The 19,323-nt window shown below is 32.1% G+C and overlaps 1 protein-coding gene across 2 annotated transcripts in view; it reads left to right on the forward strand.

Annotated features, from left to right (window-relative positions):
• The window catches only part of Apoltp (Apolipoprotein lipid transfer particle), a 1,459,665-nt gene that overhangs the window by 756,882 nt on the left and 683,460 nt on the right, over positions 1-19,323 (forward strand). For both annotated transcript variants that reach the window (XM_072546518.1, XM_072546519.1), the window contains exon 34: positions 1,855-2,004. In XM_072546518.1, the coding sequence (XP_072402619.1) occupies positions 1,855-2,004 (150 nt within the window). The remainder of the gene's footprint in view (positions 1-1,854; positions 2,005-19,323) is intronic.

Genomic DNA, 19,323 nt, shown 5'->3' on the forward strand with positions numbered 1-19,323 from the left:
ATCAACTACATATTTAGCGGAGAGGTAGATGCAGATGCGGTTGTTTGCTATTTTGGATGCCCAAGCAACATTTTTGGGCTGTACTATTGATCCAACAGCTTTTATATATTCGAAAACTTTTATTTCTTGTATGGTTGAAAGTATAATACCTTGGTCTTTTGAAGAATATTTGAAACTGTTAAATGCATTGGAGTAAGATATATGTGACGTAGTGGGTATATTTCGTGAGGTAGTAGCTGATTCCGGTTCATTCATCTTCCCGCTGAGAATTTACGTACATTGGCACGGAGGATCTGAAGCCGGGCCTGGCCACTTAATAAAATTGAACAGTAGCCTAGCCTAATTACTTGTTAGAAGCAAGAACCAGCAAAAAGTTGTTGTCGATAATCGATAAGTTGAATTGAAATCGATAAAATATTTTGCCTTTTAAACTTGTAATTTTAAGGTTATTAATAATGCAGTTTTGTACTCACAGAATTCTATGATTTTCAGTACACCTTTACATTTAACTTTAAGTTGCAAACAGTCTAAAAATTAAATTATATTTTTAATTTTAACTACCAGTAATTAACAAATTTGTCAGAACCGATATAAAGCTGTATGATCTGCTAGATATCGGGGCCGGACTAATTTATAAGATTGTTTCTTGAGATAGCTTTTATCTCTGAAACTGAGAAAACCATAAACAAGAGATCAGACATCAGCCACTTACGAGAGATTTACTTACATTTACTGTTTTTAGGTAAAGAGTTCACTTAAAACAATTTCTATTTTTTTCTGATATAGAAATAAATCTAATTAAAAATAAAGTTGGAGTCCAGCTTTAAAACACAAAACGAACTGTCGCATTAAGTCATTGTCGACTTTCACTTGTTGTATCATAGAACACATATTATTTTAATGCCGTCAATTCAATGCACTGAGTAAATTTTTCTTTTGTGGAAGAAAAAATTTCTGTAAAAAAAGTTTCACATTGTAGGTACTTAGCAATGAAGCTTTCAATGTTTCTAATGTTATATTATAAAGTTTTTTAGAGTGTACTGTGATGTTTATGTTATTCATTTGTTAATAAATGTTTGGTTAAAAAAAATCTTGTAACTCCACTTAATATGGTGCTGTAATAATTTTGTTTTTTTTTTTCGATGATTTTTTACATACGATTTCAATCTAATGGCCGCAATCTCAAATTTGTAGGTTCTTATTATTCATAATGTAACCTATCATAAACTTTTTGGCTATCACTGATGATAACATAAAGCATACCGAAATATATTTGATTAATGAAAAAAAAGTACTCTTGGCTTTGTTAATTCAGCTGCATACCCGTTAATCTCTTCTTATATATATATATATATATATATATATATATATATATATATATATATATATATATATATATATATATATATATATATATATATATATATATATATATATATATATATATAGTAAACTCTTATATATATATATATATATATAATTTTATATAATATCATTTTTTCAAAGAGGTATCAGTAGAACTTGCTGCCAGAGCTAAGAACTCCCAACCAATTTGTTGGGATCCAGAGGATTTCTCAGAGTTTTATTACAAAAGCAATATTGGCATTCCATTTTACCTCCGAGATCTTTTACCAGCAATTAACCACGTTTTTTAATAGTATATGAATTAAAATTTATCAGTTTTTAAAAAATTGAAATTAATAAAAAAAATAAAATCCTAAATAAAAAAAATGAAATCCTAAATAAAAATCTATAATAAAGTGAGTAAAATATTGTAAATGATTGCAGTAAAATATTTACACAACCATATCGAACACTTTGGGAAATAAAAAATATAATTGATACCTGTTGTAGATTTGAAGCATCCTCTCCCGAAGATCGATCTGTTGCATATGGCACTGTGGATTATAGAGAATTGGCCAATATGAACGGAATACTGAAACTCACTATGCCCCGTAAGCCCTTCAATAACAGTGGAGCCTCCTTCAGCACAAAAACCAATGCGTGAGTATTATACATTCATTTGTTTCTCATATTAAGATTAAATCTGGGGTTCTGCTGATTCCAGGAACTAAGAAAGACATTAATTTGAAAAAAAACCAATTTGTATATAAGGGAGCAAGTATTTGTTATCTTCTTACATAAAATAAGATAAAATAACCATTCTCCTTTATCTGAAAAAGACGCGGCGCCAAATTATTAAAACTTTGCTTTTGTTTGACCCCGTTCTATAGCTTTTAAATTGTTTTACTCTTAGTAGCAACTTTTAATTAATACTGCGAATAACACCTCTTTGTCTCACAATTACGTTAGGGAATATTAAAAGGAAATAAATTTTATTTAAAATTCTTACATCTTCATTATTTATTATTATATATTAACATCGAACCAAAGAAAGGCTCAGATTACGAAATCCATCCTTATTACTAATTTAAATAAATGAATATAAACTGGTGAAGCTAAAATTTTTCAAATATATCAAAATTAAACAAAAAGTATATTCAAAAATTAACTACTAATAATAAGATACAAGCCGTTTCATTATTTAAAATACCAAAAATTCACCAAAAGTTCATCCTCTAATTTGTTGGCATCACAATTAATTTTGACATTGTTTATACTCGTGGTTTAAAGTATGCCTGTCCTATTACTAATAAACGTAGGTTTTATAATTGTATCAAATCTTTTATTTAAGAACTTTTACAACCTGCCAGTCATGACAAGAAGTGTCATAATCAATCAAACGTCTAACAAGGTGTTCATCGAACATAAAATATAAAACTCATAGAACATTACCTAGAATTAAATACAAATAATATCAGAGATCAGAGTTAATTTAATATTCTTATTTTACAACAGTATCCTCACCTAAATTGTTCCATTTATCAAAAAAAATTAGTCTCTAATGGTAACTTTGAATTTTGAGTTCAGAATAAGTGGTTTTTAAAAATTAATTTATTTTCAGAATACAAAATAATATGAAAAGAAGTGTAACAGATAAACTTATACTATAGTCTATAATACTAAATAAAAACGAAAAGAAATAATTGTTTTAAAGGTCCTGTATATATAATATTATATAGTTTATGGTATTGTAATATTTTTATTAATCTAATTTATTGTCTTTATTTATTATCAAAGGTTCTACACTTATAACACTTACAAGTTTATTTAAAGTCTTTATTTGTACAATATAACTAATTTATTTCACACTAATAATTATATAATTTAAATACATTTATTACAATACACGCGTTAAATTTTAAAAACTCTACGGGATGTTATTTTCAGACTAACTGCTTTCAACAAAATTCCCTCTTTAAATATAAAATGCCGTTAATCGAGAATTCCGGCGATTCCCTTCGAATAGACGAGAAGGTCACTCGGATTGGTCTTTCAGCTGGGCGGCGAACTTACTAGAATTCGGTCGACGACACTTGCTGAATGATCTCGAACGCCATGGAACTGGTTTTAGCGTAGGGGTCCCTTGGATATTGCCTACTAGAAAAATACTTATTAGAAAAACATGTTTACAGTTTTGAGTCATATTATGCGTCATTATTTATCGTAACAGTATACTGGAATGTGCCGACTTTGTAGAATCGAGTGTCGTAACGCTGTAATACGATTAATATCTGGCATCACTGCCACCCAATGACGTAGGATGGTGTGACCGGATGTTTTCAATTGATATCAAATATGTACTATAGACCCAGCGTTTCCCAAACTTATTTTTCCGTGGTCCGGTTATTTTTGTCCTTGTCCTTTGTGAACCACTAATTTTTTGCATACCCTGGTGTGTCTGTGTGTACAAGAAAACATAGTTCTGTACCCCGGAGGTAAAAGACACTATGTCCATTTTCTTACTTTTTCAGGAGAGCAGTTTTAACATTTTTTTAATTTGTAATCAGTAAATACTCAAATGTTTCTTATATTTAACCAAGATTAATATATTATTATTGTGTGTATAATCGTTTTTCCTTCCATGAAGTGTTATATACCTGAAGTTTACCGTTCATTATATAATTTTTAAAATGTGTAGTTGGAGATAATGTTGTTTACCTCTAACAACTTTTTTTAAATAATGTGACATTGCATGTTAAGGTCTCTACAAAATAAACAAGACAAACACATTAAACAGTCTATACTATTATTTTATTGGATACAAATATTATAATGTTCTAATAATTAAGTAAAACACAAAGACGACAAGTCTAAAAATTGTTGTAGAGGTTCCATATCATATTCATCTTCTTGGGGCTAATCGTTTGTGGCTATATCGCTATGTCTTATATTTTGATAAAATGCCTATTAAACCGATGGAACAAAAGGCAATAGTGCAATTAAATCATTGTAATTTTGTTTTGTGATTGGTAAAGGGATTACTGACACTTAATTTAATTGGGCTGGAAACGTTACTTGCTGTCTTCGATACCTCATGAAGTCCACCTCATACATATTTTGATTATTGAAATCGGTCTTATCAAAGAGCTTTTCAATGTGTCTTTGTTGGACTTGTAGGAAAAAACATGTTGACAGTAAAACAAGCTCTTTGTTAATATTCTTTTTTTCTACTTACAAAAGGAGGAATAGGTGATAGTTTCTTATCGAACAGCGTTTTAAAGTTTTTGAAATCTGCAAGTTCCATATCGTGCACTGTGTATTTACCTGATGTTTGCCTAACTAGCAGTTGCCACTCCCATGGTATTAAAATAGCCAAATTGGTGAGTTTCCTTTATTTTCTCTCGATCAAAACATGAACACTGTCTGCTTCCATATGTGTGTGCAAAACAAATGAATGGCTTAAACTCTGGAGAATTAGAGTAAACCCCTCAAAATCTACACAAATTACATTCACTCTAAGAAGAGGTACATGTCCACAAGTTAACCTCAATGGACATCCTTTGCCCCAAAAGCATGACGTAAAATACTTAGGTATTCACCTTGACAAACGTCTAACTTGGACCAAACATATATGGACGAAAAGGCTTCAATTGGGAATTTTATACAGAAAACTTTACTGGATGTTGGGAAAAAACTCTCACCTATCGATTGACAACAAGCTGCTGATATACAATACAATAATAAAACCCATTTGGATATATGGCTCACAGCTCTGGGGTTCAGCTAGCAAATCTAATATTATGATAATACAAAGATTCCAATCCAAAACTCTGAGAACAATCGCTAATGCACCTTGGTATATCCAGAATGATGCAATACATAGAGATCTTCAGGTACTAACAGTCTCTGAAGAGTGCAAAAAAACTTCTGAACAATATCAAAACAGGTTGCGGGTGCATCCTAATACCCTGGCACACAATCTTCTCAACAACCAACAAGCGAAGAGATTGAAGCGACATGACCCCTTGGACCTACCTCACCTATCCTGACAGAGCCTACAGCAGTGGGAGTTACGCCTTCAACAGCACCCAGCCATTGTGATCAGTGCCGCTTTTAGTGCTCGCGTATCAGTGTATGTGCGCATCCTACCGGTAAAAAGCCAATTTGTGTCGTGATGATTTGGTCACTGGACCTTACATCTCTCTGTCATGTAAAGACAAAATATTTTACTTATTGTTTTCACTGCAAAACAGATTGTAAAAATCTTAAATGTTAATAAAAAAAAAAAAAAAAAAAAAAAAAATGTGTGTGCCCTCTAATCAAAAACTTTTGAGTGATCGTCTTTATTTGGGGGTACGTATGCAGTATCCAAAAATAGCACATTATAATACTTATATTTTTATTTTGTCTATAGCAGTTATCGGTCCAAAGAGTGATGTACTCTACTTGACTACCTGGAATTTTATTGTCAGCTAATTTTAAAATTGTCAAAGCAATTTCATTTGCACCACAAGCCCCTTTCGATTCATCCCACATCATACACTGTACAGAGGAATTACTGGCATGATATAATATAAAATTTAATGTCCAAAGCTTCCTTTTGTAGAAATTAATACAATTGTTTGTTAATGATGAAGGCAAACATTTTTGGAAATCATCAGTTAGTGCTTTGTGTTTTGGTGACTCTCTAGCCATTATAAAGTCCTATTGTTTTAAGTTATATCTAGTTTTAGATTCAATTAGGTGAGCATCATGATCAGCCTGTACACTGGTTAGTTTATCTGTAGTATGATTATTTTTTAATTGAGCTGTGAATGTACTGCATGTATCGCAAGTATCTATTTCGGGTGATTTAAACGGCAACTTGAAGTCTTTTTTAAAAATATCTGCGAACAACCACTTTATTACTCTTATCTTTGGATCCACATGTCTTTCGTTGCATTCATCAATGTAAGTTGATACATCTTTTCCATTGTAAGTTCTGTACCCAAATAATTTCTCTTGCTACTTTCTCTGGAATAATGATTCTCGTACTTTGGGAAGGAATTGATATGTTGGTGTATACTATTATGATTTCGGTAAGAGTTTTATTGACTGGGGTGTGTATACCTCTTTGATCAGCTTTTATTTAACCTGACTCAATTTTCTTCAACATATTCTTCTTCTTCTTTTTCAGCCTGAAGTAATCCAACTTTGGACATAGGCCTCCCCCAAATCAACCCATTGTTTTCTATTTTGCGCCAATTGCTTCCAGTTCTGTCCTCCGATCTTCTTAATATCATCAGCCCATCTCATTTGTGGTCTTCCTCTGCTTCTCTTTCCTAACCATGGTCTCCATTGTTGTATTTCGTGGTTCCATCTTTTATCCTTTAGTCGGGCATTGTGTCCTGCGAAGCTCCATTTTAATTTGGCAGTATGTTCTCCTGCGTCTTTTACTTTGGTTTTGCTTCTAGTCCATTTGTTTCTTTTTTTGTCTATAATTATATAACCTTATTCTTCTGGTAATGCGGCAGTTTGATTTTCTTTGTTAACTTTCATTATCTGTCCTAGGTAGATGTATTCGCTTACTGTTTCTAAATTTATGTCGTTCAACGTTATTTCTCTAATGTTCGGTGTATTTGTCATTATTTTGGTTTTTTTCCAAGTTCGTCTTAAGACTTACTTTTTCCGAAACTTTAAATAGTTGCGTCATCATGGTCTGTAGTTCTTCGAAACTTGTAGCAAATATTACTATGTCATCAGCGTATCTGAAATGACTCAGTTTTCTTCCATTAACATTTATTCCTTTATCTACCCAGTTAATGTCTTTGAACACATTTTCCAGTCCAAGTGTGAATAGCTTTGGTAAGATAACATCTCCCTGGCGATCTCCTCTGTTGATTGGTATAGCTTTGATTTTCGCATCTATTTGTATTTTCATTGTAGCTTTCTTGTAAATATTATGTATGAGCATTCTGTATTGGCAGTCTATCCTGCAGTTGTTCATAGCTCTCTCTATTGCCCAAAGTTCTATAGAGTCGAATGCCTTTTCATAATTAATGAAGCCAATTTATAAGCTCAAGTAATATTCATTGGCTTTCTCTATTAGTGTTCTGACTGTTTCGGAATCCTGTCTGCTCTACCGGTTGATAACTAGCGAGTTTCGACGTTAACCTGTTAGTTATTACTCTCATCAACAATTTGTATATTTGGGACAGCAGGAAGATTAGCCTATACTTCTTCAGATCTCCTTTGTCTCCCTTTTTGAAGAGAAGTATTGTCAAACTTTTATTCCAATCATCTGGAACTTTTCCTCTGTAAAGACATTCGTTGAAATTTTTTTTTTCAACATATTTACTACTATTAAATTAGATATACAAAGTGTGTTTAAGAGCATAACCTTGCATACCTTCACTCGCTGATTGTTCGCTGTTAAATGGTAGTGTAGTGTATTATTTTTAGATTTGGTAGAGTTTCGGTCTCTTTTGCTTGATCGAAGCGTAGATTGGATGTCGACATAAGATAAATTGCTTTTTAACATCTAAAACGTTTGTCTTAGCCTAATATGAGTTAAATATGTTTTGTCTTTCATATTCTGGCAATCTTTAAGAGAATTTCATGGGGCACATGCAAGAAGGCTTTTACATTTTTGCAGGCATGTTTTCGCCTCTTTTCACTTCTTCTAAAATAACTTCATTATGTTCATGGAATTGCCTGCATCACTGCTTAGGGATAAATCGTCCTTAAGAAGATTTTTTGTTATTGTCTCACTAGTCGTAGGAGTAGTAATAGCTTTCTTTTTTACCTTTGTTTTCGCTGTTTTACCTATATGTCTCACATCATTGTCGTCGGATTCAGAGCTTTCACTACTTAGAAGTTAGGTTAGGTTATTAATATCCAAATCATCATCCCCAAACAAATTATCATATTCGTCCACTTCCTTACCATTACCTTGAAAGTTACTGTAGTGATCAGGTGGTTCTGAAACAAATCCAGCCTTGTAATAATAATTATTGGCTAATTTTGTAGGCCTATAATTGGTTAACACAAAACTAATCCTTATACCCAAAGACCGGAATTTATTAAGCAATTTCCGTTACTCTGAAATTCTGAGACATAATACAAAAGAATGTACGATACTAAATATTTGAGGTTAGCAAAATAATAAATCAGTATTATTAAACAAAAGCTTACCTGTATGTGTTATTTCATTAGGAATATTACATGACAGTAATTGTAGTATTGTTTTCCCACAAGAGTTCGGATCCATTTTGCAATTAATAAACAACAAATGTATTGTACAACTTTTAACAATCTAACACTATTGCGAACTAAATAAAATGGGTTACAATTATTTTAGTTCATGACAATTCTACCAGATACCAGGGTATATAACACTATGTCCGGATGGTAAATAACAGTGCATACATTTAGTAGAGGTAAACAACACCAAGTCCACATGGTGTTGTTTACCTCTAACTGGAAGTGGACTTGGTGTTTATTAACAAGTCGGTAACTTGCCGTAAAATTGTCTCTGGATATAGTATGTTTTACCTCTGTGTAGAGCAAGAAAGGTTATATCCAAAAGTGCAATAATCTCAATTTTGATATAAATGGACATAGTGTCCTTTACCTCCGGGGTACAGATTTATATTTTAATAAAGAATCGTTAGCTTAAAAAAAATGTAATAAAACAAAATAAAATTTAAATACTTTATTAACGAGAAGTATGCAGTTGTTCCTGGTTAACTAAAAACTTCGTGTTTGAAGGAAAATATGTTAATTTTATCCTCATGTCCGGTTCGACTTCCAAACGGTTCTTATATTTATTTTTGAGGAAAACCGATATTTAAAACCACACGCCTTACACTTATAGGTCGGAGCAAAAGAATTAGAAACTTTATCGCTTTTTCTGCTAAAACTATGTACTCCTGGCGGCAAGGCATCCAAAAATCTATCAGTGGCATTTTGTCAAATATGTCTTTGAGTGAATATATTTTTGTTCAAGAAGTCAAAAATATCACAAAGATAGGCTACCTTGATTAACCGATTGACATCACGAAAACTGTCTTTAAATTGAAATATTGCATCCCTAGCCGTTAGTGGATGTTGTTTAGGAATATTGAAATTTCTTCCTTCAATTCAAGTCTTTTTAAAGATTACCTTTTGATAGCCAACGCAGTTCGCCATGTAAAAGATGTTTATGTTCATCTCCCATCTTTTTAACAAAGCAGAGAGTTCTTGATCAGTGGGCGACATTTTATGAAGTTTATAAATTTTACAAAAGGAAGGGGAGAAAGAAAAGATAAATTTTACACACTTTTGCATATGGATGCTTTACTATGGATGCTACAATGCATCCAACACATTCTGGCACATTGTGTGTTCTGTATCCAAACGCCAAAGCCTAGTACGAGCGCCTGCCACTGCCCGTGCTCCATCGCTACTTAGTCCCACAAATTTATTCCATTCAATTCCATTGTCATTAATGTAGCTATCAATCAGATTAAATATTTCTTCAGCCATTATTGTTGTTAACAGATATTTACAAAATAGAAATTCTTCCTGAATAGTATTTTCAAAATCGTATCTTACAAAACACATTAGAATAACATTATCTTATATGTCAATTTATGTGTAATTATGTATATATGTGTAATTAATTTGGATATTTCACAAGAAGCCAGTACAAGGTTTTCAGATTGATCGCCCTGAGAAAAATTTAAAGGTATAGAGTTTTTGGTAGCTATTAATTCTCTTTTTATTTATAAAAAAAATCTATTGGCTTACCACTGTCTTCCTGGTGCTTCAATTCCAAGTACCACTTCAATTTTAAAGGTTTCATGGACTTATTTGAAAGTGTAGCATAACAAATAACAGATAATGGTTTGTCATCAATACCCTTTACAAAACCGAACTGTAAGTAATATTCAGAACATTGTCTGGTCCAGGACTCCTTCTTCTCTTTTGTGACAGTTGTGGAGCGGTTGTTTGTAAATACCACTCGTACCTTCCTCTGGATGGACGTTACTCTACTATCTATTTATTGTCGCTCTTAGAACTTGTACCCGGCTGCAGCACTCTGGCTTGTCACTAAGCTTAAACTGAATGGAATAAAAGAAGAAGATTAAATAAAAGCGGAAGATGTAAAACGGAGAGGCGAGGTGACCCAGCATTTTGCTTTCGTGGCCCGGTACCGGGTCGCGACCCACCGGTTTGGAACACCCTGCTATAGACTATAATACATACAACTCTTGACAACATACAACAACATTTCTCATTATTTTTGTGGCAGTAAAAAGTGGCAGCTGTATTTAAAAGCAAGTTATTTATAAGCGTATTTTATTAGTTTTTATATAGATTAAATCAAAATACAAATTTAATTTGTACATACATTTTGGAGAGTTTCTTGAAAGTCACATTTAAATTTTAATTCATATTTAACATTTTCAATAGTATTTTCATTTGATTCTCGACCTGTAAACATCGATACGAATTAGGTGAAAGTTTATATAGTGGTGATTAAAAACGGGCTCCGGTCTCGTTTTTACCGTCATTATCGTGTATCAAGTGGATATACTATTTGTAAACTATTTAAAAATTAAAATGTACAGTTTTAACAATTAAAATGAGTGCTCCACCACAATCACAATCACAATCACAATCTTCCTCAAACTGTCAATACACTATAATAAATCCTACATTATCTACACCTCAAAATGAAGCTTCTGAATCTATTGAGATGACACATACATTACAAAGTAAAGAATCTTCAGGGGAAATCAGCGATATTGAGTCATCGGATATCCACGAATGGCAAACTATACAACATAGTAACAAAAAACGTAAAATTAATATTCCGGCACCAACAGAAAACGAAGACCAGCAGCAGTAACCAGCAATAAATTTCAGATTCTACAAAATGAAAAACAAAACGACAACAATAATAGTACGGAAACGACCAACGAAACTCCTGCAACCTCTAAACCCCCACCAATCTTATTAATGGTGTTACTGAATACAATAAAATGGTTAATAACCAAAACAGAGACATACTATTGTACAGCATTAAATATCAACGCAATGAAAATAAATTCCCGGTTCTCTGAAACATACCGAAAACTGGTAAGACATTTAAACAGCAAAAAAATTGTGCATCATACATACCAAATGAAAAAGGATAGAGCATACAGAGTTGTAGTTCAAAATCTACATCATACAGTTCCCATTAATATAATAAAAAGTAAAACAGAAAAACATGGGCATTTAGTACGCAATATTGTAAATATAAAACACAGAGTAAGTAAGGACCCTCTAATGATACGTTGATATAGAACCTAATCAAAATAATGAAAAAATATAGGAAATTCAATTTATAAACAATGCTAGTCATTGAGCCACCGTATGAAAAGAATAATATTGTCCAGTGTACCAAATGCCAATTGTATGGACATTCTAAGACATACTGCAATAGACCTTATCACTGTGTCAAATGCGGAGGCAACTTATGTCAGCCGATTGTAAAAACCTAGGGACACACCTGCCATATGCGCTCTGTTCAATTGAGCACACACCGCAATTTACAAAGGGTGCATGGTATATAAAGAGTTAATTAGCAGTAGAAACAGACCAAGAGGAGTATCATCGCACACTCCAGCGAACAATCAACTGCAATATAACAGAAATACAGTACAGAATAATCCCAACTCAAGCAATCAAAATCACGCGACTTACACACAAGCAACAGCTGGAACAAATGTAAATAATGTCCATAATAATACGAACTCATAAAACCAAAATTATGCAACTTACGCTCAAATAACAAGTGAAACATATGTAAGTAATACAAACAGTGACATTGGAGAGGTAATGAAGAGTTTCCTTAACGAATTCAAAGGTCGGAATCTTAAACATGCTTTCCACAGTAATAAATAAATCCAGTAATGGAACTTAAGTCACTACGAATTGCACAATGGATGCCAACGGTCTAGGCAACTATAACACAGAAATTACTAACTTTCATAAACATAACAAAATTGATGTTCTACTCATATCGGAAACCCACTTCACTGACAGAACGATTTTCAAGATCCCTCATTATTCTATTTACAACACCAACCATCCTAATGGAACAGCACATGGTGGCGCTGATATTATTGTACGTAATACAGACGAAGATTCAAGAGACAGTGGCCAACAGACTTTATTCACTAATTTCAATTTTAATTTTCATTTCAATTTCAGTTTCAAATTATAATCCTACATTAATTTAATTTGTTAGTATTATCAGTGGATAATTTCTCCTCTCATTTATTTGCAATACTCACATTTACTAATACATAGCTTGTAATAGCAGATTGTAAATTTGCAAATTTAATAAAAAAAAAAACATTTCCAATACTTTATTTTATATAATTCTGAGTATATTTTGTAACCTTTTTTACAGCTTATGGGTAAATATGTCGATTTTCATTATTTTTGTTGATAATTTGCTGATACTAGGTTTTATGATGTATTTCTTTTTGATGTTTTTGAGAGACATGTTTGTTTAATTTATTTTTTCTGAGTTCTTTCATGAGTTTTAGGTTAAAACTCATCGGCGCTCATTTTGTTTTACAGTTTAGCTGTATTCCATGTTTCTTGTTTTTCTTTATCAAACCGTTATATTTTGTTAGCTAATTATTATCTATCGTTTATCTATCTATATTTAATCTGTACTTTTCCATAATTTATATTCTCACCCACCTCCAATGAAGCTCCCAAACTGAACAACGTGATCTTCGTTAAGTAATAGTGAATAAGAAGCTTTTTATTATCTACTTTTGTCACCTTTTTCGAGACAACGTTAATGTTTGTGGTGCCCTATATGGTGTGGTGTGCGTTTGCATCACATAATATAACAAGCTGTAAACCTTCACCTAGACAATATGCAACTATATCGCTTATAATACTTGGTGAACCTAGAGCCTCATAACCCGGAAAATAGGCTGAACACACCACCAGTTTCTTCTTTTTTAATTCCGTGGTTATACTTAGAATACTTGTAACAATACCACGGGTGCAGAGAATCGGGATTAGTGTGTAATATACTCTATTACTGTAAATTATGCACGATCTTGGCCTTATAGATTTAGCTGTGTATAAAACCTTACCTTGTTTGGCTGATAGGCCAACAATATACCCTCTATCTAGTTCCAGTCGTTTAACCAGCGTTGTGAATGCGGCTTTTGCGTGTTAAAGATTGGCCTGTTGGAGCCTTATTTCTCTCTTCACTACGAAGACTTGTCCAGTTCTGTTCCTAAACTAGCTAAATAAAATAACTGATAAATATGGAAAGTAGCCTACTACACAATTTATTAAAGAAATGAAAAATACTCGTTAAGATGTTTTATTTTTTTGCATAGAAATACCGCCTTATATAAAAAATACACCATTTTTTGTCAGAAACTAAACAGTGAATTGATAAATGATTTTTTATTTCAAATATATCAGTGGCGTCTCATTTTGTGCTTTAAAGTGCTTTAAAGTGCTTTGTGCTTTGTACAATAAAGAAATCTACAGTTTGTAAGAAACATTTTAACATCCTGTATCTTGGAAAACTAAGCATTTACAGACATACTTTAATATAGCAAACTTTCATAATGTTTTATGCAGAATCACTTTCTTTATTTTTCATGTAGAATCACTTCCTAAAGTTTGTCGCTCTTATTTCCTAACAACTTGTATTTAAAGTTAAAGCAGTCATTGAAATGAGGACCCTTAAGCTAGCGGGGACAAATAAGCTGAATCCAATTTAACCTACGTAATAGTTTTTCACCCATTTTTCACTAAATTATTACCACCCTAATAATTTTTCACCACCAAACCAACTTTAAGGAGAGCGATTCTGCTGGCTTAAGGTTAATGCTATCAGAATTCAGAAAAAAAACTTTTTGCCGATGGCATTTTTTTTCCCATTTTTCACTAATTTATTACCACCCCAATAATTTTTCACCACCAAACCACCCTTAAGGAGAGCAATTTTTCTGGCTTACGGTTAAAACTAGTATTATTCAAAAAAAAAATATTTATGATATACCTCAGTGCTCAGGTTTTTATGAATTCATTACCACCTTAGTATTTTTTTAACCGTTAACTACCCTTTATGGAAAGTCAATAATTCTGTTAGATTAAAATTTAAGAGGAAAAATTCTTTTTTTGTTTTTCGAATTCACTCGCCTCTACTTATAACTGAAATAAAAAGTGTTCTGTTAAGCTACTAAGCTATTAAGCGGAAGCTAGAATATTAAGCTAGCTATTTCAAATAAAAATATTGAAATACCACATGATTCTGCTGGATTTTTACTTTACTAATTTTTCGCCTCTCAACTATCCCGTGGTAGCTTAGGATAAAATAAAAAAAGTAATCTTTAAATACCACTGTTTTGTGCTGCAAAGAGCTTTTCCAATTCATTTACCATCTTCACAATTGTTTAACCCTCTATCAGAAGCCAATAATTATGCTATGTTGAATTTTGAACTGACAAAACAAAATTATAAAAGGTATTTTTAATAATTTTTTTGTATTGTACTTTTACTTCAACCTTTTACTATTTTCTGCTATATTCATATTTTCACCTAACACACTGGACATACATTTTGTACTTTACGCTCTAATTTTGGGGGCGTAAAGTCGTACTTTTTCGTCCGGTATAAATAAAATAAATGCTTAGATTAATGTGCACTGGTGTTTATTATTAAAAATTACTCAAAAACTATTGTACTCAGCATAAAACACACTCAGGCACTCAGGAACAGTACAAAGGCGCTATATTTACATTTATTTATGGCCAAAGTTAAATCATAGTGAGGGCGGTATCAATCTAAAATCCGATTAAGACTGCAGCCCCCACTCCTTGATTGGCGGTACACTTCGCTCAGGTCGATCGATGTATCCAATAATTACAAATATGTTAATCTTTTAACAATAGGTGCGCAATATGTCCCGACCCTCCTTTACAATTAGGTAAAATTCTAATTATTGTAAATATTGTAATTCTTCTAATTATTGTAATAGATATAATAAAATCCTTTCAATTTGACTATTTCTTATCTGGTAATTATTCTGTGAAATATAACAATTCCATTGTATTTACTAAAACTCAACTTGATTTCAGTTATTTTATATTCATAAAAGGGACTCACGATTCGATTTCTGTTAGCCACGTACTCACTACTATAATCAGAGTCAACTTTGTTAAAACAGTTGTATAATTTTTGTAATAAAGTATTTTCATATTTTCAATACATAAACATTTAAAAAATAAATATTAGTTAGCACAGAGTAACATTTCAGAATGTTTTTAATTAGGGTAGTTAGAAAACAATGACTAGGCTGGTAAAAATATAGTAAAAATCTAGCAGAGCACTTTTGTATTTCCACAAAGATTTCGCATTTAGCTAGAGTGAATGGGTAGCTTGTTAAATGTTTCCCATTAACTGTGGCTTAGGTGGTCAAAAATTATAAGGGTGGATAAAATTCAGTAAAAACCTTCAGGCAAGCAATTTATACTTTCAGTTACAAGAAGAGTATAGTAAAATTATAAAAATAGATTGTTTATCACCTTAAATATTAACTTAACAGAATTATTGACTTCTCATAGGGAGTAGTTGAGGGATGAATAATTACTAGTGTGGTAATAAATTCATAAAAACCTAGCAGAGCACTGTGGTATATCATAAATATTATTTTTGGAATTCTACTGGTTTTAACCGATATCCAGCAAAATCGCTCCCCTTAATGGTGGTTTGGTGGTGAAAAATTATTAGGGTGGTAATAAATTAGTGAAAAATTGGTAAAAAAATATGCCATCGGCAAAAAGTTTTTTTTCTGAATTCTGCTAGCTTGAACCTTAACCCAGCAGAATCGCTCCCATTAAGGGTGGTTTGGTATTGAAAAATTATTAGGGTGGTAACAAATTAGTGAAAAATGGGTGAAAAAATATGCCATAAGCAAAAAGTTTTTTTTTTCGAATTCTGCTAGCTTGAACCTTAAGCCAGCACAATCGCTCTACATAAGGTTGGTTTGGTGGTGGTGAAAAATTATTAGGGTGGTAATAAATTAGTAAAAAATTGATGAAAAAATATTACGTAGGTTAAATTGGATTCCGCTCATTTGTCCCCGGTAGCTTAAGAGTTATATTGGAATGTACTTGGAAAAGGGTTACAACAACCTTAATATCTTGGTAATATGTCTTGGTGTGGTAATAACTTAAGCTGTAATTGCTATGCGGCGACCGCCAAAGAAGAAAGCCGAAACTAAAAGGAAGAAGAATCCTAGTTTCATCAGTAATATTTGGATAGAGCCGATTCACATTTTTAATTTTATGAATCATGTAGATAGGCGTATCTATAAATTTTTAGGTTTCCAACCAGACTCCAATTTCTCAATCAACGAGCCACCAAATTCTCATACCTTTTGCAGATAACTTCAGGAGGTTTTGCTGGTCAAGGAACTTACCGTTTTGTAGATAATCTATTTTTCACATCCATTTACATTACAATAGTTAAAAGAGAAAGTTGCAGTGAGATGTAACAGCCCCTATTTTATAATATGGCATCTTAAACCGTCAGATTTCCGACGAGTTTTCCGAGTTTTCACAACCACAATTTTATCCCTTATCCATTTAAGAGTACTGAAAGATGAAATCAAGGAAAGTAAAATATGTGAAAACTGTAGGGTTTGCTAAGGAAATTTGCTTGAAAATTGAATTTTCTTTTGTAAAAAAAAATCTTTGGTAAAGAATATTGATTCTATTTTAAAAAAATTTTAGATAAGGCTACTAGGCTCTAAGGGTGTTAATTATGATCTAAATATGTAATGTTAATAGGTCAATATCCGTGATTTTCTCATTCATGCCACTAGAAAGTTTGTTAGTTTTCACGATAAGAAACCTGTTAAAAAAAAGTATAACGGCAAGTAGTGAAGACGAAAAATTTTACATTGGGAAAGTTGCGAGAATTCAATTTTTAGAAAAACACCTTCTGGTTTAACTCCTAATTTTCTTTATTTTTTTGTTTATCTCATATGACATTTTCAGTACACAAAAAAAACATAAGAGATAAAATCGTGGTTCAAGTTCGTATTGAAATCCGACAGTTTAGACCAGGAAAATCAGTTTTTTACGTGACACTTGTCCGGCCGGGCAGCCGACATATTTTTTTAGTGGTACGGACCTCTATATCAAGAACCTATGTATATGTTTCCTGCAGTCGATTGTTTGAACTTAATTAATTATTAACAAATTAAGGTGAAAAAACGATAAACTTTCGCTTTTTTCGTCGATCAGCAAAAAGTAAAGCGTTTAAAACAAATTTAAGAAGAATAAAAATTTATAATTCATATAAAATCCTTCAAAATGGCGTTTTCTAAACGTTCCTATCCTTATTTGTTGCTTAAAAAGTTGCAAAATAAGTCAAAAATTTCGGTTTTTTATAAATTTTACTAACTTTTTTTTTTAATAAACTTATCTTATAACCTTTATATTACACACAATATTGAGTCTTGTAGTGCTTAAAATAAGATTAAAATTTCAAGTCGATCGGTCAAGATCGGTCAAGGGTTTAAAAGTTATTTAATTTGGTTATCCTAAATTAATTTTTTTTGCAACAATACAGTAGGTTTAGTTATGAGTCATAACTATTGGGACAGGTTATTTGGACCAAAATATGGCTATTGGGCCAAATATGCCTTAATAAAATGTTACTGAGAAAAAAGATACAGGGTGTTAAAATTAATTTTTGTTTTTCGTTTTTTGCTAATAGTTTCCCTGTATATTTATAAATTGCTATTAAAATTGGCACAGAGGCATAATCTTAGACAGGAAATAGTATTTTATTTACAATTCCACTATCAAATACCAAACTAATAAACAAAGTTGCAACTAACGTAAGGTTTTCGTTTTGACGATAAATCAAAACTAAACACACTTTAACTTAAAAGAACTCACAAAAACTCAAACTAAATGTTCTACATGGTCTAATTTCTATGCCTTTTCTAATTCTTTTTATAAAGGATTTTCGGACGTTAAAAAAATATTATTCTGTCCCCTTATAAGATTAGCTGCATTTTGAATGTATCTCCAAAGTTTGTCTCGTGTATTAATTTCATTGGCATAAACTAAGGACTTCATATGTTTCCAAAAATAAAAATCTAGCGGGTTGTACTCAGGACTTTTTGGTGGCCATTGAAAATCACTGCCTCTGCCAATCCATAGTTGGGAAATACGTCATTTAGATGATTTCTAACAGCTAATGAAAAATGAGGTGGCGCTCCATCCTGCATAAACCACATTTTTCTTCTTACATCCAGTGACAGATCATCTAAAATATCACTAAGAGTATTTTCCAAAAAGAATAAATAAGAATCTCCATTTAAATTCGGAGGAAGAACATAAGGCCCTAATAGTTGGTCGCCTATAATGCCACACCAAATATTCAATTTAAACTCATGCTAACAATGTCTAGCTTTAATAGCATGCGGGTTTTCTTCTTCCCAATAATGACTATTTCGCCAATTAAAAACCCCTCGTCTGGTAAAAGTTGCTTCGTCGGTGAACATAATATTCTTAATAAAGTGTCTGTCTTTACGATGTTTATTCAGAATACGTTGGCAAAACTGTAACCGCCGTGGAAGATCTGTTATAAGTAAATTTTGAACAGGAGTGAAGTAATAAGGATGGAGGTTCTCTTTTTTTAGAATTCTAACAATAGACGACTGACTTACTTCTGTTGCTGCTGATAGATGTCGTGAACTTATTTCAGGATTTTCATCTACTCGAACCAAAAGTTCATCTTCTTGATTAGGTGTGATTTGTTTCGGTCGACCACCCCGATTTTTAGTGTGAAATCACCCAGTTTCGCCTAAACTACAATATAATCTTGCAAAAGTTTTGTGATTTGGTTGCCTTCTGTTTGTGTATAACATTCCATACCTTCTGGCTGCCGAGCGACCGCAAAAAT

This window comes from Diabrotica undecimpunctata, chromosome 10 (genome assembly GCF_040954645.1).
Source record: "Diabrotica undecimpunctata isolate CICGRU chromosome 10, icDiaUnde3, whole genome shotgun sequence".
Lineage (NCBI taxonomy): Eukaryota > Metazoa > Arthropoda > Insecta > Coleoptera > Chrysomelidae > Diabrotica > Diabrotica undecimpunctata.